The 26538-nt window shown below is 46.2% G+C and overlaps 1 protein-coding gene across 3 annotated transcripts in view; it reads right to left on the minus strand.

Moving 5' to 3' along the window:
• MAEA (macrophage erythroblast attacher, E3 ubiquitin ligase) overlaps positions 1 to 26538 on the minus strand; it is a 136736-nt gene that overhangs the window by 60411 nt on the left and 49787 nt on the right. For all 3 annotated transcript variants that reach the window (XM_033951529.1, XM_033951512.1, XM_033951523.1), the window contains exon 3: positions 15096 to 15299. In XM_033951529.1, the coding sequence (XP_033807420.1) occupies positions 15096 to 15299 (204 nt within the window). The remainder of the gene's footprint in view (positions 1 to 15095; positions 15300 to 26538) is intronic.

Consider the following 26538-nt stretch of genomic DNA (forward strand, 5'->3'; position numbering starts at 1 on the left):
AAGGGGTACCCTTCTGGCTATATTTTCTAATGAGCAGAAAAAAATTGTGTATTTAAATTGTATTTTCCTAACAAAAATGTACAATTGGAAGATTAGGGTTTCACTTTCGATAATCTTCTGTTAGTCCCTGGAGGATTCAATACGCTAAGTGTTTAATCCCTTCCCACAATCCAGGAGTTGCAGAAATCCAAACAAACGCTTTTCTGAGCACATGCTTCTCCCACCTCAGAGAGAGTTAGAGCCCAAAGCCAAGCAACATACCTGAACAAATCCATGACAAGGAAGCACCCCAGCAATATAAACAATTTCTGAACTGGTCTGCTCTGCAAAACATGAAACAAGCAATAAACAGGCACAAAGGCAACATAGAAAAACATTGAAGAACAATGTAGAACTAACCTGCATACTCACAGAAGAGCAAACACCCATCTACTAGCTGGAATATCCTCAAGCCTGTAAGGCAGTGGTCTCAAACTCGCGGCCTGGGGACCACATGCGGCCTGCCAGGTACTCGGTATGTTTATCATAATCACAAAAATAAAATAAAACAGTTTCTTGATCATATGTCTCTTTAGCTATAAATTACAATATTATTATTAAGACTTTTCCAAAAGTAAAGGTTTATAAATTATAAAGAGTTTTTACCTCATGCAAAATTGTCATTTCTTTAATAAGACATTAGCTATTTTTTTTCTGAGGCCCTCCAAGTACCTACAAATCCAAAATGTGGCCCTATAAAGGGTTTGAGTTTGAGACCACTGCTATAAGGAGAATAACCAAGGCCAAAGAAAGTAGGTGATGCAGAGCAAGTGAGAGGGTGGGCTGTACTGAATCCTCCAGGAACTAACAGAAAGAAGATTATCAAAGGTGAAAATCTAATCTGCCATTCTGTTACATTCCTTCTGGATTCAGTACGCTAAGTGACATACCAAAGCAATGGCAGTGTCTACGGAGAGATAGAAGAGCCTGCCTGCAACACCAAGGTCCCAAAAGCAGCATCAGAGTGAGCAGCCACATCCACCTGGAAAGAACCTGGTAAAGATAGGAAGAGAAGACCAATGAGCCACCCTGCAAATTTTATCTGGAGAAAACGTGCAAGACTCCAGCTACAAAGCAGCAACACTTCTAGTGGAGAGGGCCTGCAAGGAAAATCGTGGCAGCTTTGCCACAGGTGACATAAGCTACGGAAATGTAAATATGAATCTATGAGGCGATCAAAGTTAGACACCGGTCGACAATGCCAAGGTGAAGCAGCCAGGACAAAGAGGAGATCAGATACCCGAAAATCATTAATCCTCTCCAAAAGTAGAGCAAGGCTCTCTCGACATCCAACTTGCGTAAGGTCTGCTTGTTTCGCTCTGAGCCTGCAGAATGAAACGCAAGCAAATGAACCTCCTGGGTAGCATGGAAAGCAGAAACTACCGTCGGTAGAAAGGAAGGTACAGAAAGGAGAACTCTGGCATCTGTAATATGGAGAAAGGTCTCCACACGAAAGAGTTTAAAGCGTCCAAATACACCATACCAAGACAAAAGGCGACCAGAAAGACAGACTGAGCATCAGACCCAAGAGTAGCAGCCTTCAGAGGCTCAAATGGGGCTTCTACAAAGCTCTGTAGAACGAAGGAAAGATTCCACAAAGGGAAAGGATGACACAAGGAAGGCTGCAAACAATGCGTCCCTCTCAGAAATGCAATCACATCCGGATGAGCAGGAAGCAAACAAGAACCCCTGCGTGCTCTGAAGCACGAAAAGCCTGTTATCGGAACTTTAAGGGAGGCCACTGTTAAATCCTTATCTAAGCCTGCCTGAAGGACCAAAATGGGAGCTCGCTCAGGCACCACCTAGTCCTTAGCACACTACTGTAGGTAAGCCTTCTAGGCTGAGGCATAAGAAGTGATAGTTTAGGGTTTCTTGGACTTCAAGAACGTTGAGAGGACCTCCTCTGAAGAACTGCACCTCATCAAGGCTGAGTGCTCAAGAGCCATGCCAGAAAACCAAAGTGCTGGGTCTCCATGGGCACCAGACTCTGCCCGAGAAGGTTGCTAGGGGAGAGGGAGGTTGAGCTTCCTGTCCCACTGAAGTCTGACAAGATCTGCAAACCACGAATGAGGCCAGTCCGGAGCAACTTGAATCACAAAGCTGGGATGCATTGCTATTCAGTGGATGACCCAACTAACCGGAGGCCAAGGAGAGAACACAAAGGAGCTTGTGAGGTGGCCAGGGCTGAACCAAGGTGTTCTCGCTCGGTTTGTTGACAGAAGAAGCGCCTAACCCTCGAGTTCTGTGGGAAGAGATGTGCGCTTGGTGACCTGCGCCAACAAGGAATCCAACTTCGGAGAAACAAAGCACTTGTTAAAACCATCCACCATGGGATAAAGCCTCGCCATGGCCCGAGCACATTTCAGGGGGACCTTCTGGATTGTCCCAGACATCTGAAAGGATACGAACCACATCAGGGTTATCAGGAAGAGAGGCAGATTGTAGCCTCTGGTCACTCATAAGAGAACATTCAGCAATGACCAGCTGATCCAACTGCAGCTTCAATTCCTGCAGAGAATCAGAAATTAAATCCATAAGATATGCGGGCTTGAAAAATCTGGCACTGTGGGATCGTCCACCAAATCACAGATCTATCTGGATCATGGAGATCTGCAATATTCGCAACATCTGTGGCCACCACAGTACTGCCGGCAAAAACAAAGGAATTGAAAGTGTCCACCGCAACAGCCATCTTACTCTCCAGAGCCCCTGCAGGGAGACAAGAGGAAAGCTCCTGGTCCAGCAGAGCAGGAGTCCCTGTGACCAGCACAAAAGCCGATGGAAGGGAAACAGGCAGAGAGTTTTTAACTAAGTATGCCTGATAAAGTATATTCAAAAAAATCCGGAGCACAAAGGTTCCCCATGGTGGGAGCCAACTTCTGCAGCTCAGATTTGGAATGCTTGGAAGACTTGTATGACGTTTTTCATTAGATCCATGCTTGCGTTTCACCAAAACGCCACTATTGCACTCCTAGGGTCTCCAGACGCCAATTTTGCGGGAGTCGGAGCAGAAGGCGCTGCATCTGTGCAAAACTCACCCCCCTTGGGGGCCACAGTGCATGTGGAGCAAGGCTGTATATCCAACAGCCATCCATCGCAAACGAGGCATTAATCCAACCCATCCTGTCCTGGGGAGGCCATCTATGAAGATTTCTTGCAAAAACGAAGCACAGAAGTATAAAAAATACTTTAATTTGGGCTTCCGGTGACGTCAGGGCTTCCGGTGACGTCACGGAGCATGGTGGACAGTTAGAGATCGTGCTCTGACCTCCGTGGGCACATACCTCCTTCCCTGAGGTGTTGGGGTGTCTCCTCCTGCCACGGAGCCTTGCTAATCCGAGCCGGCAGTGGATCGCATGCAAAATATGCCCTCCAAAAAGTCGAGCGCAGAGGGACGGCGGCCCGATACGGGCAGTGAGCAATCCAGCCTGCGCCATGTGCGTGAGGCGTCCAGAGCGCCCGAGCGAGAGTCGGGGCAGAGCGTGTCAGAGGACGAGTCGGAGAGAGGCGCCTCTCCGAGACCGAGACGCCAGGACTGCGCCACGGCGGTAACCAAAGCCGATCTCCAGCAGTGGGCTTACGATATTATGCAGGAGGTGGCAGCTGTGAAAGGCAAAATCAAGGATGCAGTGAAAGAAATCAGGAAGGACTTTGCTGACCTCCTGGGAAGAGTGGAGGAGACGGAGCGGCGCATTGGGGATCAGGAGGTGGTGGTGCAGGATCTGAGTGGGGCGTTCAAGGAAGCGCAAAAGGACTGGCATGACTGCTTTACACGCCTTGAGGACCTGGAGAACAGGTCACGCAGGAATAATGTACGTATCAGAGGGGTGCCGGAGCTAACTGAATATCAAGATGCAGTTCAAGTGGTTCAAGAGATTTTTGTGGCCCTTTGCCCGCAGGATGGGGACGCTGTTGGAGCCAAGGCGGTGAAGGTGGACAGGGCCCACCGGGCACTCGGCCCCAAAAGGGATGATAGCCCCAGAGATATCATTGCATGTCTTCATGCCTTTGTGGACAAAGACCGGATGGTGAGGCAGGCCAGAGAGCTGGGCACGTTTGATTGGAAGGGACATAAAGTGGAAGTTTTTCAAGACCTATCTGCAATTACTTTGCAGAAGAGGCGTGAATTTCGCCCGGTGGTGCAGATCCTGAGAAAGAATAATTTGAAATACCGCTGGTTATTCCCTTTTGGGCTCCTGATTACCATCAATGGAACGCACAGGAGAGTCACCACTTTGGAAGAAGCTGGGGCATTGCTGCGGAGGGAAGGTTTCCAGAGTGCGGAGGATCCACCTCTGGGGATCTCATCGGGCCAGATGGCGGAGCGATTCCAGTGGCAAGCTAGACCGGCGCGGTCCCGCAAACGGAGACCGGATGGTAGAGAAGGCGTGGGAGAGTCCAAAGGCAGTGGTTCAAGGCCAGCCACCTGAGGAGGAGATGTGAAGACAGTGGTCTACTCCTGTTGAAGATTCTTGGAAGTGGGGGACTTTGGGACCTGATGGACAGTGTTTCTGTGTGTGGGGGTATATTTGGGGGTATGAGAGCGGGGTATCCAGTGGAGGGGAGTGTTTGTAGTGTGAGTGTGATGGGCAGCACCTTTGGGGGGGGAGGAGGGATGGGGACATGGGCTTTGGTGGGGTCGCCCGAAGCCATGGAAGGGAGATGGAGGTGGTGGGAGTGGGGATGGAGGGGAGGGGGGTGGGGTGATGGGGGGAAGAGGGGTAACAGCATGGGATTTAGGAGAGGATGGAGGGGGAGGAGGAAGAAGGGTGAATGGTGTGGATATGGTATTCTGGGTCATGGCAGCTGATAAATTGAGAGTGGGCAGCTTTAATGTTAAGGGTCTCAACATGCCCCGTAAACGTCAATTATTGTTAAAGGAATTAAAGAGGCTGCGGATTGATGTTAGTTTTGTGCAAGAAACTCACTTCTTGAAACCTGGTGAAAAGCTGATACAATATAAAGAATATCCTGAAAGGGTTTGGGCTTCTAATCGAACCGAGCGAAAGAAGGCGGGGGTGGGTATCTTGTTTGCTAGACATCTTAAATTAGTGCCTGAACAGGTATGGAGGGATGAGGGGGGGGGGGCGTTGGGTTATCTGGGTGGGCCAACTTAATGGGGAAGTGGTTACTTTAGTGAATCTGTATGCCCCGAATACGCAACAGGGTTTTTTTTTTGATGAGGTCTTGGCCAAGGTACTGCTAGTAAAAAAGGGTTCATTGTTGGTGGGAGGAGACTTTAATTTGGTTATTGACCCTCGCTGGGATTCTACGGGGGTTGGGGGGGATAGACTTAAGTCAGATAGGAAGAGGCTTAAGCATTTCGTGGATGTCCTCAATGTGGTTGATGGCTGGCGTTCCCAGCACTGGATGGGTAAGGATTTCTCTTATTACTCCCCTGTGCATGGGGTGTATACCAGAATAGATATGTTGTATTTGGATAAGGGGTGGGGGGGGGGTAGATTGCTTGGGACTCATATTGAGGACATTGGGTGGTCGGATCATGCTCCCATTTGGATGGATGTTCACTGGGGGAGGACCCGGGTGGGGGACCGATATTGGAAATTAAATGATAGTTTATTGCGGGACCCGTTGCTGCTCCGTAAGGTGGAGCAGGCTATTATGGATTTTTTGGAACATAATGATATTAGTCAATACTCTCCGATGACGATCTGGGAGAGTCTGAAAGCCGTGTTGCGGGGAGAGCTTATATCGATGGCCGCATATAAAAAAAGACACACCTTGCAGAAAGAACGGAGTCTGAGAGAAACTTTACGACAGCTAGTTGATCAGCATAAGCGTGGTCAAGGGGGAGCGCCCCTGGGACTTCGGATTCGTGAGGTGTGGGCAGAATTGGGGAAGTTGGAGGATGAGGAAATCCAATTTAATCTTGAGCGTCTTTGTTTGTGGTTTTTTGAATCTGGTAATAGAGCAGGGAAGTTGTTGGCTCATCGTCTTCGCCTGCAGCGAACGCAATCTAATATTATGGCTATTAAGGATAGTTCGGGACAGACGTTAACGGAAGAGGGGGCTATTCACGCCCGCTTTTGTGAATTCTATCAAAAGCTATATTCACCAGAGAGTCAGGGGTCAGAGGAGGAGATTAAACAGTATCTTCAGGACTTGGGCCTGGCAGCTCTACCGACCTCTGTGATGAACGGGCTGGATGCGGATATTACTTTGGAGGAGGTGCATAATGTGATTCGACAGCTGAAACCGGGAAAATCACCGGGGTTAGACGGGTTTACGGGATTATTTTATAAGAAGTTGTCTACTCTGGTGGCACCGTTGTTGGCACGCTTGTATAATGATCTGAGGGATGGAGCACAATTGCCTTTCTTTATGCGGCTGGCGGGGATCACGATTCTACCAAAGCCGGGGAAGGATGTTACTCAGTGTGGGAGCTACCAGCCGATTTCTCTATTGGGTATTGATACCAAAATTTTTGCTCGGGTGCTCACTGATCGTTTGGCGTCTCATATGCCAACCCTTATCCATCCTGATCAGGTGGGATTCATAGGGGGGCGGCAAGCGGCGGACGGGATTCGTAAAGTTCTGAACTTGATATGGCAGACACGACGGTTTGGGGGCTCCTGGGTGGCGGTGGCGGTGGATGCCGAAAAGGCGTTTGACCGCGTAGATTGGCGATTTATGGAGGCGGTCCTCCGACAGGTAGGCCTGGGGGCTCGCTATGTGTCCTGGATTTTATCTTTGTATAATGGACCCATGGCGTGTGTGAAAATCAATGGGGTTTACTCCTCCCCCTTCGAATTGCGGAGGGGGACGAGGCAAGGGTGTCCCTTGTCACCCTTGCTGTTTGCTCTGGTGATTGAACCTCTTGCACAAAAGATTCGACAGACGGCTCGGGTGCGGGGGGTACCGATCCGGGGGAATGAATACAAATTGTCTTTGTTCGCTGATGATATCTTGGCAATTGTGGAGGGCTCGGTGGAGTCCCTTTTATCTCTTCAGGACCTTATGACAGATTATGGGGCTCTTTCGGGCTTTAAGGCCAATATGGCTAAGACAGAGATACTTAATATATCGGTCCCGGACGCGGATATTCCGGGTATTCAGAGAGTGGTGCCCTTCCGTTGGGTTAAAGGCCCCATTAGATATTTGGGTATCCAGTTGGGGGTGGACTGGGCGACCTTATTTCAACTTAACTATATTCCCCTGGTTGGGTCCCTGGCCAGGGATATGGATCGGTGGGATAAATTATATGTGTCTTGGATGGGGCGCATGGAGGTAACTCGGATGTTGGTGTTACCTAAATTCTTATATTTTTTTCAGGTTTTGCCTATAGAAATCCCTAAGAAATATTTCCTTCGCTGGCAGCGCAGCCTCTTGCGGTTTGTATGGGGAGGTAGAAGGCCACGGGTGGCTCAATGGGCCATGTTTAAGTTTAAGACAGAGGGGGGTTTGGGGATCCCACATCTGGAACACTATTACCGGGCGGCTCAGTTACGAGCGGGAGTGGAGTGGCATGCGCCCTCTTTGAAATTATGGGTACAGGTTGAACAAGGGGTGCTAGATGTGTCATGGGGGGCACGGACCCTGGGGTCACTTATGTGGGAAGATTTGGGGATGAGGGAGCTGGGGACAATCTCTAACCCGTTCACTAAATGGACGCTGCGGGTTTGGAAAGGAGAAGCTCGCAAACTGCTAGGTAAAAGTAAGGGGGTGTACTTCCTCCCCTTGTGCCATGCGTCTGATTTTATGCCGGGGAGAGATGGGGGGATATTTGCGAGGTGGGCAGCGATTGGGTTGCAGTACTTTGGCCAATTCTTGGAGGGTGAGAATATTTGGGCTTTTCCTGAGCTCCAGGCTCTTCATCAGTTAGATTATAGGGACCTCTTCCCCTATCTCCAGGTGAAAAGTTATCTGCAGAGGGCTAAACGGGATGATGCCGCGGTTTATACTTGTTCTGCCTTTGAGCAGTTGCTGGGGTCCCCAGTGCGCAGAGGCTGCATTACTATGTTGTACAAGTGGGTGCATCAGGATGGGGCCCGGAAACCTACATATTTGGTGGCATGGGAACGGGACTTGGGGCAGGTGTTTGATGAGGCCTTATGGGAAACTATATCACTTAGGATACATCATATAGCAGTGGCTCCTGTACTGGTGGAGAATGCTCTTAAAATGTTGGTTCGCTGGTACATGACCCCGGTTCAGCTGAGTAAGATGTCGGTTCAAGGATCAGCCTTGTGCTGGAGGGGATGTGGGCAGCGGGGAACCTTTTTTCATATGTGGTGGAGCTGCCCTTCACTTCACGATTTTTGGAGTCAGGTGTTTCAGTATGTGGGGGCGCTTCTTCAGGTGCCCCTCCAAAGGAGAGCGGAGGTAGCGTTATTGGGGTTTCCCACGGGAGGTGCTGATGATACCCAGGATAGACTGGCACGGTTGGCTTTCACAGCGGCCAGGTTGACTGTGGCTCGCCTTTGGCATAGCACGATTTTGCCTACACTGCCTCTTATGAAAGATAAATTGGGCTGGGTCTGTGAAAAATACAGGCTTTCGGCCCTGTTGACTCGGCGGTGGCAGCAATATTATGATATTTGGGGGAGATACCTTGAGGTGGAGAACAGGGATGGGGGGAGCGCTGCTTTCAGCTGACTTTTTCTTTTTATGGTGGGGTTTTGAGTTGATTCTGTACTTTTTATCCTTCCTTTTCCTAGGGTGCTACGACGCCTGTGGGGATGATTTTTGGTTTAAAGGGGATGATGGGTGTGGTATGCTGTTACAGGGGGGGAGGGGGGAGGGGGGGTTGTTTCCAGGGGATTTCTGCTTGTTTGATTGTATTGCCTGTACTGTTTTGGTACTGTGATGCTGAGTTGGTGTGCATTTTTGGTTATAAATAAACAATTGCAAAAAAAAAAAAAAAAATACTTTAATTTAAATTGGGAAAAATCCAAGATGGCCACCACGGGTGCCGATTTTGAAGAAAAATAGCCCAGGAAAAGAACAGGAACCCTCAGAAAACGGTGATTTGAGGATTTTAAAGGTGGGGAACAGTAGGGCATGAAGAGAAACCACCCAAAAACCCATTTGGAAGACCCCCCCAAAAATTGCTGATTAGGCTGTCAGCCTCTTATTTACTATCTGATAGAAGCTGCAGGCAAAGCTGAACATAAGAAAATAAGAATTGCCACCGAGGGGTCACACCAGTGGTCCATCATGCCCAGCTGTCCACTCAAGCAGTGGCCCTCTGACAAAGATCAGTGCCCTGAGACTAGCCCTACCTGAGCACGTTCCGGATCAGCAGGAACTTGTCTAACTTTGTCTTGAATCCCTAGAGGGTGTTTTTCCCCTATGACAGACTCCAGAAGAGCGTTCCAGTTTTCTACCACTCTCTGGGTGAAGAAGAACTTCCTTACGTTCGTATGGAATCTATCTATCCCCTTTCAATTTTAGAGAGTGCCCTCTCGTTCTCCCTACCTTGGAGAGGGTGAACAACCTGTCCTTATCTACTAAATCTATTACCTTCAGTACCTTGAATGTTTCGATCATGTCCCCTCTCAATTTCTTCTGTTCGAGGGAGAAAAAGCCCAGTTTCTCCAATCTTTCACAATACGGCAAATCCTCCAGCCCCCTAACCATCTTAGTCTCTCTTTTCTGGACCCTTTCAAGTAGTACCGTGTCCTTCTTCATGTACGGCAACCAGTGCTGGATGCACTACTCCAGGTGAGGGCACACCATGGCCCGGTACAGCGGCACGATAACCTTCTCTGATCTGTTTGTGATCCCCTTCTTTATCATTCCTAGCATTCTGTTCGCCCTTTTTGCCGCCACCGCCACACATTGCGTGGACGGCTTCATTGACTTGTCGATCATAACTCCCAAGTCTCTTTCCTGGGAGGTCTCTCCAAGTACCGGCCCGGACATCCAGTATTTATGCATGAGATTTTGTTACCTACATGCATCACTTTACACTTATCCATGTTGAACCTCATCTGCCATGTTGATGCCCATTCCTTGAACCTGATTATGTCACGTTGCAGATCTTCGCAATCCCCCCTGTATCTTCACTACTCTGAATAACTTTGTATAGTCTGCAAATTTAATCACCTCACTCATCGTAACAATGTCCAGATCGTTTATAAAGATGTTGAAGAGCACGGGTCCAAGCACCGAGCCCTGCGGCACCCCACTGGTTATGCTCTTCCAGTCCGAGTATTGTCCATTTATCTCACTATTTGTTTCCTATGCTCCAGCCAGTTTTTAAATCCACGTAAGTATTTCACCCTCGATTCCGTGGCTCGCAATTTTTTGAAGTAGTTGTTCATGCGGAACCTTGTCAAACGCCTTCTGAAAATCCAGATATACAATGTCAACCGGGTCGCCCTTGTCTGTCTGTCTGTTTACTCCTTCAAAGAAGTGCAGCAATTTCGTGAAACACGATCTGCCTTTTCTATAACCGTGCTGACTGGTCCTCATCAGCCCGTGTCCGTCAAGGTGATCAATGATGCTGTCCTTTATCAGTGACTTTACCATCTTTCCCGGTACTGAGGTCTGACTCACCGGTCTGTAGTTCCCCGGATCTCCCCTCGAACCTTTCTTGAAGATCAGTGTAACATTCGCTACCTTCCAGTCTTCTGGAATCTTTCCTGATTTGATCGACAGATTGGCTATTAGTTGAAGCAGTTCAGCTCCCTTTCAGTTCCTTGATGACTCTCAGATGGATGCCATCCGGTCCCGTTGATTTATCGCTCTTAAGCCTATCAATCTGCCTACATACCTCCTCTAGACTGACTGTCAATCCTGTCAGCTTTCAGTCTTCTTTTCCAGCATATAGCCTGTTGGGTTCCGGTATGCTGTGTAGATCTTCAGTAAATACAGATGCAAAAAAATGTGTTCAGTTTGTTGGCGATTGCTTTGTCCTCCTTTAGTGCTCCCTTTATTCCATGGTCATCCATGGTCCCACTGCTTCCTTCGCGGGTCGTTTCCCCTTAATATATCGAAAGAACGGCTTGAAGTTCTTCGCCTCCTTGGCTATTTTTTCCTCGTAGTCTCTTTTGGCCCCTTTTACCGCCTTATGGCACCTGCGTTGATGTTGTTTGTGCTTGTTCCAGTTTTCATCCATTTCTGACCTTTTCCATTCCTTAAACGAAGCTTTCTTGTCTCTGATCACTTCCATCACCTCTAAAGTGAGCCACGCCGGTTCTTTGTTCTTTTACCTCTTTGATTCCTTGTTGATGCGCGGTATATATAGATTTTGCGCCTCGGTTACCGTGTCCTTAAAAAGGGACCAAGCTTGCTCTAGCGTTTTTACAGTGCTTATCCTCTTCTTAACCTTCTTCCCTACCATGAGTCTCATCCCTTCGTAATTCCCTTTTCGGAAGTTCAGTGCCATGGCTGTCATTTTGGACTGATGTTTCTCCCCTGAGTCCAGATCGAAGCGGATCATATTGTGATCGCTGTTTCCCAGCGTCTCTTCTACTTCTACATCTTGCGCTGGTCCTCACAGGCCATTTAGAATTAAGTCCAGAATTGCATTTCCTTTAGTATTTTCCTTGACAAGTTGTTCCAGGAAGCAATCGCCTACAGTATCCAAGAACTTGGTCTCTCTAATGCAGCCAGAGGTGCCTAGGTTCCAGTCTATTCCCAGATAGTTGAAGTCACCCATGATAACTGCGTTGCCTCCCTTGCAGTTGCGTTTAATCTCGTCCATCATTTCTCCGTCAATTTCTTCGGACTGCCCTGGGGGTCGGTAGTAGATGCCGATCTTCGTTTCCAGTCTATTTGTTCCCAGAATTTTGACCCATAGACTCTCTAACTTATCTGTCAGTTGTGGCATGTTCTCTCCAGTAGATTCAATTCCTTCTTTGACGTATATGGCAATGTCCCCACCTTTTTGAGCCACTCTGTCTCTACGGTATAGTTTATATCCCGGTAGCACAGTGTCCCAGACGTTTTCCTTGGTCCACCATGTTTCTGTGATGCTTATGATGTCAACGTTATCTTTTTGTGCCATAGTTTCTAATTCACCCATCTTATTTCTAAGGCTCCTTGCATTCGTGTACATACACTTGAGTTTGCGACCTGTTCCTTTCTTGAATTTCCTTCCCTCTTGTGTCCTTTTCGATCTGTCTTGCCCATGATCTGGTGAGTCATTCCCTCTATCTTTTTGCACGGTATCCTCCAGGTATACTGGTTCCCGAACCGCCGACTCTCTCTCTCAGTCGACTGTCAGCCCTGGGTACCGGCAGTATCTCTGGGAATTCTATCCTCTGCGTTCTGGTCTTCAGCTTCCTTCTTAGCATCCGGAACACAGCATAAAAGGAGATCCTGAGCCTCAGAGAACTGGAAATCTGGAGTTCAAGTCTTCTGACTACCCCACCAGCCTGACCACCACAGCTGGAGACCTCTGCCACCTGTGGATATGCTGCATAGACGCTTGGCAGAGGGACGCAGTCTGGATCCGATGCCGGTTGCACCTTCACAGAACCGCTCAGCCTGCGCTACACCCACTAGCAGATAGACCTGGGGTGAGCTAGCTCACAAGGGACTCTGGAGCCCTGATCTGATGTGCAGGCTGTCCAGGAGGCTTACTGTAGAGCAGGGAGTCTCCCCAAAAGCAGACGTTCTCAAACAGTCTGAGATCTCCCGCCACAAGGATATCCCCATAGGAAACCTCCACAGCATAAGGGTAACACCGCAATTGAAAAGTACTGAAATTACTGAAAAATCACTAAAAGAAACACGACCAGAAAAGATAAGCTCCTACAGACTGGCCTGTAGGAATTTAAGACTGGAGGTATAGAAGGAGCATGCTCAGTGGTAGAGTGCGACAGGGAGGGGGTAAAAGCTTCATATGTTTATCTCTTCCCGCCAGAGATCTGTAGGAAGCTTCAAACAATAAGGTGGTATCATTAACTGCATTAAATACTTGGTACAATAAAAACTGCCTGCATCTTATACATATCAGTCTGCAGTTTGTTTTTTGGAAGCTTCAAACAACCCACTGGTCCTAGAATAAAGTGGGATTGTACAAGAATAGCCTTTTATACACTTCACCCTCCTTATTCACTGTGATAGGGGATTAACAGAACCGCAAATACTGAAAAACCGCAAATAACTTTTTTATATGTTTTTTTGCTGTTTTCTATTAAAAACCATAGTGAATATGGTGAAACCGCGAATAACTCGGTGGGAGACCTGGCCTGTTTCTGAAGGAGAGGCAAAACATGATGAACAAAGTGCTGGGAATCAGCGATTTCTCTATGTAAGCTGATGTAATTTGGGGGAGGAGCCAGCAAGCTAAAAACCGTGCAAAATCTAAACCGCAAATTCTGAAACCGCGAATACGAAGGGAGAAGTGTAGTTCTACAGCTTTGTAAGCTTGAACCTTTTGCTAGAGATAGTTTCTGACAGGCAGAGCAGGGTCTGGCTTAGTCTCCATTCCATCCTCTCTCCCACCCATCCCTAACTCATTTCTTTACTTATAGTCTTAATTTATTGTCAATTATTCTAATTAGAACAACCGGAGAACTCTTTATATTTCATTATCTGCTAAGAATCAAACACTAAATAAGCATACAATATAACAATGAGATTACCTAAGAAACACTAAATAAAGTATATAATATAATATTAAATCTCTCTATACAGGTCTAATATAGTCCTAGTAGATTAATAAGGTTTAATTAATTAATCAGCTCAATAATAAGATGCAGACAGTAGTCCAGCAGCAAGAGGGGTGCTATCCAATCTTTTGCACTGAGTGTCACCTGTATGATTTTCTCCTGGTTGGCAAGAAGTTATATATGTGTGCTCGCTGCAAAACAGTTCCTAGCTCTCAGAGAATGAGCACGTTCCCTTGAGGCTAGAGTAGCAGACTTGGAGGAGCTGAGGGAGACAGAGAAGTACATAGAGAAGACCTACAGGGGAGTTGTAGAGAAGTCCCATCTCCAGTCTGGTAGCCCCTGTGTTGCCTTGGAGGAGAGCGGTCTCCTAGAAGGAGAGCATCACCCTGATGTAGGAAATAATCCTGTAGCTAGGACCTGCTGACTAGAGGATGCAATATCCTCTCACACCAAGGATGTGTCTCCAGGGGCTTCTGCCCAAGTTGGAAGGGTTAGGACAGCTGTTATAGTTGGTGATTCAATCATTAGGTATGTAGATAGCTGGTTGGCTGGTTGGTGTGAGGATCGCCTGGTCACTTGTCTGCCTGATGCAAAGATGGCGTAACTCATGCATCACTTAGGATTTTAGATAGTGCTGGGGAGGAGCCAGCTGTCTTGGTACATGTACATACTAATGACATAAGAAAATGTGGGAGAGAGGTTCTAGAAGCCAAATTTAGGCTCTTTGTAGCTGTTCCTGAGGTGACAATGCATATTTAAAGTCATCTGCCTTGACCTCTTTGAAAAAACCCCAAATATAAATGATAATTAACATTTTCTTTGTGTATAGAGTGCTTTCTGTTTTTTTATTTTGTGGTTACCATTATGTATTATGAATATTATATTGTGTGTAAGTGAAAAACAAATGGAAGAAATTGCATTACAATTAGTACTATTATTATGGGGATGGGGTAAGGGGCTGAGTTTAGGCAAGTCTGGGGTGGAGCTTGGGGGGTACTCTGTTGATATGTGTTAGAGATAGAGCAATGTTTCTCAACTTCTTCAAGCCAAGTGCCTTCTATAGCATAGCCTTATTGTTTCAAACATGGCTTCAGCCATCACTTTATCTAAAACCTTTTCTGGAGCTATGCATTGAAATCAGCAAAACTGTAATAACGTCTTTTCTTACCATTACCATTAACTGATGTCTCAAAAAACAGGCTAATCCAGTCTCCAAAAGTTTAGAATTCCTTGATTTCTTGCCAGATCAATGGTCTCTAAATTCACTATAACAGAAAATATTTTGACTTGGCTTTTTCTCCAATAGGAATGGTACAATAAATTCTCGTTATCCCTATGTTCTGTATTCACAGATTCGCTTATTCACGCAAAATAAGCCTAACCTATTTTCACTATTCATTGCCGTGCACAGTGTGTTCCCATAAGGATGAAGATATTCATATAACTGTGCTTTATTCAAAAAGTACTTACCTCAATGCCACTTTGTCTGGCTAGTTTTACAGCAGTATTGTAGTAACCACATCGCAAAAGATGTTCCACCATCATGCGATCCATTCGTTTTTTCTTCCACATGTTTGCAGCAGCAGGTTGGTCACTGCTGTGTTCTTTAAGATGTTCAATCCTACGTTTGCAAAGTTTGGCACTCTCATCCTCAGCTTGAATTGATTCAACTGCCTATTAAAAAAGGCAGACATAGTTAAACACAAATATGTTAATCTACAATGGCCAATATGGATCCTCAATAAGTTTTAGAGAAAATTAATATATCCAATGGAATTATGATAGATCCTAGAAGGCAACATTGCCAGCAGTTTCTATTACCTCTCAATCCAGTCATCATTTTTAAAAAGTCAGTTCAGTTAATTTGTTTTATTCAACAGTTCTAACAAAATATAAAATTATAAGTATTTACAAGAAACACATTAAAATAAATGAATCCATAGAACACTCTCATATACATATGATAGCTAGATACAGCACAGTTACTTACCTGTAACAGGTATTATCCAAGGACAGCAGGCAGATATGGGTGACATCATCCATGGCACATAAGAACATAAGAATTCGCCTCCACTGGGTCAGACCTATCACCTGTGCAGTGGTCCCTGACTATTCCTATAACCTATCTCAACTCCTATTTGTACCCCTCAATCCCTTTATCCTCTAGGAACCTATCTAAACCTTCTTTGAAGCCCTGTAATGTGCTCTGGCCTATCACGGCCTCCGGAAGCGCGTTCCATGTGTCCACCCTCTGGGTAAAAAAGAACTTCCTAGTGTTTGTTCTAAACCTGTCCCCTTTTATTTTCTCCGAATGCCCCCTTGTACTTGTGGTTCTCCACATTGTGAAGAATCTGTCCCTGTCTACCTTTTCTATGCCCTTCTGGATTTTGAAGGTTTCTATCATGTCTCCTCTAAGTCTCCGCATCATGCATCATGCATCCACATGCATCCACAGAGCCCAGTACAGACAGTGTTAAAGTGTACTGTCATTTCAGAAAATTTTGAAAGTCTCAAGACCACCTATACCTCACAAGTGCTAGGACCTTCCCACCCGACATCAGCTCGCGGGACCATCAGTTCAGTAAGAAAGCTAAAAAGTCAGGTAGGAGGGTTGTGAGAATGTCTGCCTGATGTCCTTGGATAACACCTGTTACAAGTAAGTAACTGCTTTTTCCTAGGACAAGCAGGTAGCATATTCTCACATATGGGACTTCCTAGCTGCCAGGGTCAGGCTTCTGAGCCTGACTTAAGTGAAAAAAAAACACAAAACAAAACAACAAAACAACAAAAAACAGGATGATGGGAAGTTGGCATCTAAATGGAGAACAAATTTGTAGAACTGCTTGGCTGAACCTACTATCCCGTCTGCAATGATTCCCCGAGCAGTAGTGGGAACATGAATTGAGGACCAATTGGATGTTTTACAGATGCCCTCAATGGGAGTGGCTCTTCCTTTTAAACTCTCCCCCCTCTCCGTCTTGGTTTGACACTTTACTCTCCCTCTCCTGAAGCTGTTTCCCTTTCTGAGCTGTCCTCACCTTTCTTCCAGCTGGCCAAGAGGGGGAGTGTTGGAGGTTCCTCCAGGAAACCTTTTGTCTTGAGGAGCTGAACTAACCTGAGGAAGGGGCAGGGTTTCATAGCCTGTCACAATCCCACTATATTAATCCTGCTTTTTCTAAGAATTGCTGGACCTATATAATTCCTAAGTTGCCACAAACAGTTAATATTTCATTGTCTCTCTCTCCAGAATTTTGTGGAGGGGTTGGGTGTGGGGGGGAGGTAGTTAAACTTAAGGATGTCCAATGTCTCAGCTCTAGGCTCATCCTGTGCCAAATCAAATGGGATAACCAGCCATTTCTCTCACAAAAAGTTTTTTTTTAAAAAAGAGAAAAAACGTTTTCCTTTCATGTGGAAAGAATGAAGTGTTCTGCGGGAAGACCAAGGAATCCCTCCTCTAAGAGGCCCTTTGGTTCTACCTCAGACATCCAGGAGTAGTCTGAATCTCACTAACAAAAGTAAACTCTAGTAGAGATGTTTGAGCATTAATCTGCCTTGGATGACTGATGCCATGGTCATGCCAAGGTCTGGGGCATCAAGATTCCAGAAGTCTCTGCTCCAGGGGAGATTGGAAAGCAGTACTGACTCAATGCAAATCATCAAGGTCTCTGTGTCACTGTGCTTCCTGCAAATAGTGCATGGGCCTACAGGAGAAGTCAGATCACCTAAGATGTTGGCACCAATGCTCTTGCTGCCATAGCCTCTTGTAGAGTAAACAGATGCTCCATTTGTTTCTCTAGACCAGGGGTGGGCAACTCCGGTCCTCGAGGGCCGGAATCCAGTCGAGTTTTCAGGATTTCCCCAATGAATATGCATGAGATCTATTTGCATGCACTGCTTTCAATGCATATTCATTGAGGAAATCCTGAAAACCAGACTGGATTCCGGCCCTCAAGGACTGGAGCTGCCCTTTCCTGCTCTACACCAAGGTCCTGAGCCATTTCTCGAGGGCTGCCATTTAAAAGGCTTCCTTCAAAAGTTATCTGGGACACATCAATGACCTCATCTTGGTTCAATGGAGGTTATCACATCCCATCCAGTTACTAGGAGAGTTAGCTATAGAGAGGAGCTTCAAGAACACTGGTGATCTTGATATCTCACTGCCCTCCGTACCATGTTTCAGAGAGGGATCAATACAGACGCTTCCTAGCCTCTGCCCAACCCACTGCATTAGCCCTTAGCATTGACAAGGACATGATAAATCTTTCCTTTCCCTCAAGAAGGAATCAAAAGATCGCTGTTATTGACATCTGAGGTCAAGGAATATGGAGGCCCTCTCAATGTCAACGTGTTCCCAGTGAATGGCGCTTCTGGAACCATAGACCATGTCTCTGACGCTGACATCAATAGATTGCTTTTTTGATGCTGAGAAATCAAACAACAATAAGATGCAGACAGTAGGTCCAGCAGCAAGAGGGTTGCAATCCAGTCTTTTGCACTGAGTGTCACATCTATGATTTTTCTCCCAGTTGGCGAGAAGTTATATGTGTGTGCTCGCTGCAAAGAGCTCCTAGCTCTCAGAGAACAAGTACGTTCCCTTGAAGCTAGAGTAGCAGACTTAAGAGTAGCTGAGGGAGACAGAGAAGTACAGTTAGTTTATTTGATATACCGCATTTCTTAACAATTGTAATCAAATCAAGGCGGTTAACAAAGTTAACAATGGGTACAAGATACATTTTTAAAAAACAGACAGGGGATAGACAGATAGTGTAAACAAACTGGGACAAAAGGATATTCAGGGAAGGGATGAGTTACAATATTTATAAGGGAAAGGGGAAATGAATAAAGCAAAGGAAAAACACAAGAGGTTAAGGGAGACATAGAGGTACCATGTTTCCCAGAAAATAAGACAGCGTCTTATATTCATTTGGAGCCCAAAAAAGGAACTAGGTCTTATTTTCGGAGTACACACAAGATCATCTCTCCCTTCCTCTCCTTCACTCCAATTCTTTCTCTTTCCTTTCTCTCCCCCACTTGTGCAGCATCTTTCCTCTCCTTCCTCCCATCCCCCTGTGTAGCAGAAGTTTGCCCAGCTTCTATCATTCCCTCCCTCGTGCAGCATAACCCATGCCCAGCTTCTATCCTTCCTACCCTCCCATCCCTCTTGCAGAACCCTTGAGCAACCCCCCACCCACACTGTGCAGCCGAACCCCTGCTGACCCTACATCCTTCCTTCCCCGCCGACCGCGAGCGAGCCCTACCTTCAACCGAAGCAGCGTCAGGCTGGAAGCACTCTAAACAGGCTGCTTCAGCCTTGTCCATCCGGGATTTCACTCTGTCGCGTTACTGATGATGTCTTCAGTAACGCGGCAGATTGAATTTCCCGACAGACAAGACCGAAGCAGCCTGTTTAGAGTGCTGCTGGCCCGACGCTGCATCGGCGGGGAGGGAAGGATGGTCAGCAGGGGTTTGATTGCGCAGTGGGGGGAGGGGCAGCAGCAGCGGCAGGGGGAGCCGGGATGAAGAGTTGCCGGCGAATCCTGGGACTAGGGCTTATTTTTGGGGTATGGATTATATTAAAACCTACCCCGAAAATGATTCTAGGTCTTATTTTCGGGGAAACACGGTAACATAGAGGAGACCTAAAGGTATGTTGTAGAGAAGTCCCACCTCCAGTCTGGTAGCCCCTGTGCTGCCTTGAAGGAGAGAGGTCTCCTGGAAGGAGAGCATCACCCTGGTGAAGTAGGAAATAGCTAGAACCTGCCCACCAAGGGATGCAGTGTTCTCCTCAGCATCTTTTAGACAGGCGCGAAGACCGGCTGTCTTCTTCCAATGACACACTTCTCCCTCAGGAGTAAACATTATGGGGGAAAAAAAAAAGCTCCGTGCCAGCATGCTACATCCCCTTCCCTCAAGGAGTCTCTCTCACACTCACTTTGTAACATTGTAAACTGCTCAAATAGTCCACTAATGAGCGGTATATCAAAAACAAACAAACATGGAAAATTTCCACTCTTGTTAACCCAATTTCCCCCTGATCTGGCATCTTCCACCTCCTCTCAAACCAAAACCCAACCCAATCCAGTCTAATCTCTAACCCCCTCCCGACTCAGCATCTCCCCTCTTTCCCGTCAAACCCAAGCTAAACACCCCTCCTCCTCCACATGGCATCCCGCCTTCTCTCTGTAAACGCCAACCTCCTCCAGACTCTGCATATCCCCCAACCCTGTCAAACCTAACTCCCCTTCCTCCACTCTGGCATCTCCTCCACCTATCCCCTCTCAATCTAGCATCTTTTCCTCTCTCTCTCTCTCTCTCTCTTCCTCCACCCTACATCCTACCTTAACACTTGTCTGAGACCCTTTTTATTTTCCCCCACCCCATGGTCTGGCATCTCTTCCTCTTTCTTCCATTCTCCCCAGTCTCCCCATCCACGGCCCATCTCTCCCTCATTCTCAAATGCCCCATCTCCACATCCTACCTACAAACTTGTTTCTGAAGTATCCAACAACACCCAAAACTTTGCTTCTCCAACGTCTCGTTCCTTCTGCCGCAACTTCTTTCCATATGCTGTGTCCCACCCTGCTGGAAACTAGAAGTTGTGGCAGAGGGAGCGAAACGTAGCCACTGGAAAAACACGTTGCCAGATACCAGCCCCGAAGCTTTCGAGCGTGGGGAGGGGGGCGGGAAGAGCACTGCTGGGAACAAAACTGGGGCAGTTTGTGATTGTGGGGGGACACAAACAAGTCTGAGGAATCCCCCACTGAGAACATATGGGATGCAGAACTGCAGAGTTGAGCGACCACTCGTGTGGTTGAAGAAATCTGCTAAGTTTATCTGCAAGAGAATTCTGTTTCCCTTGAATGTATATTGCCTTCAGGAATATATTTCAAGTAATGGCCCAGTTTCAGATCTTCTGGGCCTCCTGGCAAAGATGGAAGGACCCCATGCCTCCTTGTTTATTTAACACATTGCGACCCAATTATCTGTGCGGATAAAAAGGACGGTGTTGGTCACAATGTGCTGAAAAGCTCCGAGAGCATTGTAGATCGCTCGAGTTCCAACAGATTTATATGACAAAGGCGGTCCTGGGATTCCTGTATGCAAAGACCATCCAGATGAGCTCCCCAAGCGTAAGTGGACGGGTTCATGGTCAACACTTTCTCATGAGGAGGGGTATGGAACAACCCTCTGGATAGATTGAAAGAGTTCATCCACCACTGAAACGACCGTTGAAGCGAAGGAGTGACTGTAATGTTTTGAGAAAGAGAGTCGAACACTTGAGACCACTGAAATGTGAGAGTCCATTGAGGTATCCTGAGATGAAGCCTTGCAAACAGAGTAAAATGCACAATGGAAGCCATGTGACCCAGTAGCACCATCATTTGTCTGGCTGAGATTGATGGCAGATTAAATTGTCTGGCTGGATCAAATTGTCTTGTCTTTGCTGTGGTAGAAACGCCCTGAGATGAATGGTGTCAAGCAGAGTACCTATGAACTATAGAGTTTGGGATGGCTGAAGTTGGGATTTTGGAAAATTGATTTTGAAACAATTGTCAAAGGAAGAGAATTGTCATACAAATCGCTACTATCACCCCTTGCGAGGTAGCCAGTTGTCCAGGTAAGGAAAGACTTGAAGTCTCTGAGACCATAATGCAGCTGCCACTACCATCAGGAATTTGGTGAATACTCTGGGAGAGGATGCAAGGCCAAAGGGTAGTACTTTGTACTGATCATGGAATTTCCTGGAGGACGGATGCACTGGAATGTGAGTGTAGGCTTCTTTCAAATCCAGAGAGCATAGTCAGTCGTTGCGTTAAAGTTGCCAGGGATAAAATCCAAAACTTTTCCTTCACTAGAAATTTGTTGAGGTCCAAAAATAAGCCAAAAATAAGCCCTAGTTAGATCGACCTTCGAAGCCCCTCCCAAACGTCCCCAACACTCCCTGACTACATCCCTGACAGTAGTGCTGCCCAATTCGCCAGCAGCAGCACTTTCTCATCCCCCCATGTGTGCAGCATCTTTCCTCCCTTCTCACTCATCCCTTTGCACAACATCTTTCCATCCCTCCCTCCCATCCCCCTGCGCAGAATCCCACCGACTCTCCCACTGCAAGACCGACATACCTCCGCTCCAAACAGCAGAAGCGATGGAAGCACGTTGAACAGGCTGCTTTGAGGCCTTCCTTGTGCTGCATCACTGATAACATCATCAGTGATGTGGCAGAGGGAAGTCCCTCAAATCTACTGAATAAGGAAAAATAATGAGCTGTTCAAAAAAACAATCTTGAGTGAGACGGAGAACAAACTCATATCAAATTAATTCTGATACCAGACTTCAAACACCCGAGGCACTACTTATTAATTTGTTTTGTGTCCATACAGGGGTGATGTGTTCATCATCGGTCTTGGTCACACATATATATTAATTCTTTTGATTATTTTTTTACAGGCTCTAAAATGGTACTGTGCTTATGATTTAATGAAGGACAGGCATTTATTTTTATGCCCGATGGTTGCCCAACCATTTCACTCTAGGTTTCATCAGGGGCTGTGCCTCCTTAGATGCTTGCACAATGATCAATTTTCTGGTGAAAAATTTTTGAATTCACTTTCCCAGTCAAAATGATGAGCAAACTTGCTATGAGTTTGTTCTCCATCTCACTCAAGAGGGAAGGCCCTGGCAGGGAAGGCCACAAAGCATCCTGTTTAGAGTGCTGCCACCGCTGCTATTTGGAGCTGAGGTATGTCGGTCTCACGGTGGGTCGGCGGGGTTCTGCTGCGCTGGGGGATGGGAGGGATGGAAAGATGCTGCACAGGGGGAAGAGTGGGAGGGAAGGATGGAAAGATGCTGCACAGGGGGATGGGTGAGTGGGGAGGAAAAATGCTGCACATGGGGGGGATGACGAAAGGAAAGAGGAAGAAATGGGATGGAGGAGAGGAAGAGATGATCCTTGTACATGAAAAAAATAAGACATCCCCGAAAATAAGCCCAAGTGCATTTTTTGGACCCCAAATATAAGACACTGTCTTATTTTCAGGGAAACATGGTAGCTGTACCGGGGGGGGCCCCATGAAGGCCGACATGCTTCCCCCTTTTCTCTGTCATCATCCAGCATCTCCCGGTCTCACTTAAAAACTAATTATGGCTTGCAGAGGATCTCCAGTGCACTTTCCCTCTGCCACGGTTCGCCCCAGACCAAAATAGGAAGTTAGATCAGAGGGGCAGGACTGCAGCAGAGGAACGTGCACTAGTGATCCTCCACAGGCCGTAATTAGTTTTTAAAGTGAGACCAGAACGTGAACCGGGCAGCACTAGCTCACAGGTCCATACAGCTTTCCTTCTTCCCTGTTGCTGGCAAAAACCTTGCAGACCTAGCCATCAAACACAGGCTTGCTCGAAGATGCTCATAACCTTTCCTATTCCGGGCTCCTTATGATGCAACTAACTTTCTTTGCGAAAAAAGGAAGTTGCATCATAAGAAGGAGCCCGGCAGAGCGAAGGCTGCGAGCATTGTCCAGCAGCACTGGGTAGAAAGCGGCTCACTCTGCAAGGTGTATGCCAACGGCAGGGAGGGAAGGAAGTAAGCCGTCTGGAGCCGCCAGACCTACGAGCGAGGGGAATGGGCTGGAGCCACCGGACCCACGAGTGGGGGATGGGTTGACTGGAGCCACCAGACCCACGAGGGGAGGGCCTGGAGCTATCGAGCACACAACGGTGGGATATCAGGGAGCTGTGGTTGGTGGGTTCCCCGCGAGAACAAAGCTTTTTAACCACTCCATGCTGCAGTAAAAAGGTTTGTCTCTATGCCGGTGGAACCGGCTCTATAACTTGAATATCCAGCAAGCATTGTACAGCGGCTTGCATCCCGAGTGCCTTGTCCGGCTGTCCTACGAGAAAGTCCACAAACCAATCTGTCAGAGGCAGTGCAAATTCCAGCTTGTAGTCCGACCGAATAACGTCCAAGACCTGCGAACCCAGGCTGGCAGGAAAGCTAAGAGTCTGCTCCCGATCCATAGAGGGGCAACCCTCAGCCTGGCGTCATTTTGGCAGAGGGTGCAGAATTGGAGGCTGTACCGTATAGGGAAGTCAGCTGGCAGGCACCTCTCTTCCTCCTCAGTGTGCCACGGCACACTTGGAATCTCAGGAGGCACACTAGTGTGCTTCGGCACACAGTTTGAGATACACTGCTCTAGAGCGTCTGGGTCTGCTATCAGTTTTAGGTTTATTTCTACAATAACCTTTTTTAGGGAAGGTGATTGAAAACATAGTATTTAAGCAGATAAATGATTTTGTTGAGTAATCAGGAGCTTTGAGCCCACATCAGTATGAATTCTGAAGAGGACATGGAGATGAAATAGTTTCTAGTTTATTGTCATTTCTAGTCTGCCTTTATCAAAGGCAGATTACAAATATACATACACAACAATTAAAATACACACACAACAGTTAACAAGACTGCTTGCCTATAAACCCGTCTTACCAAATACTATACTTAATGGCACTGTTTAAGTTATTCTATCACACTAAAGGGTCCTTTTACTAAGGCCTGCTAGCCATTTTAGCGTGCGCTAAACGATAATGCATCCATAGACTATAATGGACGATTAGCGTTTAGTGTGCGCCTTAGAAAAAGGACTCCTAAGTGTCATATTTCATGATACAGAACAAGTGTTTGGGTTTTTTTTATTTTTTAACATTTGCTTAAATTCCTGCAGATCTTTCAACTGTCATAAATGTACAGGTAATTTGTTCCACTCTATAGGCCCTGCACAAACATAGAAACATAGAAGATGACGGCAGAAAAGGGCTACAGCCCATCAAGTCTGCCCACTCTGCTTACCCACCCCCTTTCTATGCCCTAATGACCCAATTTCCTTATCTTGACCCTCGTAGGGATCCCACATGGGTATCCCATTTATTCTTAAAGTCTGGTACGCTGTCTGCCTCGATCATCTGCACTGGAAGCTTATTCCAATGATCAACCACTCTCTCTGTGAAGAAATACTTTCTGGTGTCACCATGAAATTTTCTGCCCCTGAGTTTGAGCGGGTGCGGTCCCTTGAGAAAGAAAATATCATCTTCCACTTCGACACGTCCCGTGAGGTACTTAAATGTTTCGATCATGTCTCCCCTCTCCCTACGTTCCTCAAGAGTGTAGAGCTGCAATTTGTTCAGTCTCTCTTCGTACGAGAGACCCTTGAGCTCCGAGATCATCCTGGTGGCCGTCCGTTGAACCGATTCAATTCTGCGCACATCTTTACTGTAATGTGGCCTCCAGAATTGCACACAGTACTCCAGATGAGGTCTCACCAAGGCCCTGTACAACGGCATTATGACTTCAGGCTTTCGGCTGACGAAACTTCTATTGATACAACCCAATATCTGCCTTGCCTTAGATGAAGCCTTCTCCACTTGATTGGCAGTTTTCATGTCTGCACTGATGATTACTCCTAAATCTTGTTCTGCTGAAGTCCTAGTTAAAGTTTCTCCGTTCAAGAAGTACGTCCTGCATGGATTTCCGCTTCCGAGGTGCATGACCTTACATTTCTTAGCACTGAAGCCTAGCTGCCAGGTTGAGGACCAACTTTCCAATGTAAGCAGGTCCTGCGCCATATAATTCTGTAAACTGCATTCACTTACTATATTACATAGTTTGGCGTCATCTGCGAATCGTGTTATTTTACCTTGAAGCCCTTGAGTCAGATCCCCTATGAATATGTTGAAAAGGAGTGGACCCAGGACCGAGCCCTGCGGCACTCCACTGGTCACCTCCGATGTTTTAGAGAGGGTAACACACACTTTTCCTTACATTCTCATAGTGAAGCCTTTTTGAAGATGGATCAAACTTGCCTTTGTGGAAGATTTTGTCTCACTGGAACATATAGAACCAATCACTTAAATACCTAGGCACCATATGATTAAAACTCAAACCATCAGCAATAATTTGTATTTTACTCGAAACTCCATGGTCAACCAGTACATTGCAATATAATTTCTTGCGACATGTTCAAATTTTCCAATCCCACACAACATCTGTATTATTGAATTTTGAGCCACCTGCAATGCACACAACTGATGAGATTAAGTGTGGAATTGATGGATCTTTATTCGATACTATGAATATTCATAGTATCAAATGCAATTCACAGTATTCAATTACATGCTTAATCTCATCAATTGTTGATACTAATAATTATCAAGTTGATGTTAGAAAAAATGAATAAATTGGGTGTTAAGGGTATTTTATCAATGGCTATAGAAATAATTAATAGTAGTTGTTTCTGTCTTTTATAAACGAAAAATCCTTTCAAGTGAAAGTGGATAGAATATATGATGGGTGTACCACAAGGATCAGCATTGTCTGCCCTTTTATTCAATCTTTATTTGGCACAATTAGGATCTGTGTTTGAAAAACTTAAGTTAGCTATTGTATGTTTGCTAATGACATTCAGTTTTTCTTATAGTAACATAATAAATGATGGCAGATAAAGACTGAACGGTTCATCCAATCTGCCCATTAGTTATACCCATTAAAAATACATGATTAAATTAACTTGTCTCTTCTTTGATATTTCTAGGTCAGTTTTCTTTATTGTGAATGAAGGAGATGTTATGGAAAAAGTATCCAGATGCATAGATGTTAATAAGTGGATGTCATGCAATAAGTTATTGCTGAATGTTGATAAATCTGAAATGTTGATGATTAATAGTTGTGCCGTTTACCATTGGAACCTTCTTTAAAAGTTTCATTTGGATCATTGAAGGTGAAATCTGTAATAAGAAATTTAGGATATTTACTCGACACAAATCTGTCATTTCAGAATCAAGTTACCAATGTGGTACAATATTGTTTTTACTATCTACAATTAGTTAGCAAAGAATGGTATTTTTATTTTTTTTTACCGCGTGGATA

Source organism: Geotrypetes seraphini, chromosome 1 (assembly GCF_902459505.1).
Source record: "Geotrypetes seraphini chromosome 1, aGeoSer1.1, whole genome shotgun sequence".
Taxonomy (NCBI): domain Eukaryota; kingdom Metazoa; phylum Chordata; class Amphibia; order Gymnophiona; family Dermophiidae; genus Geotrypetes; species Geotrypetes seraphini.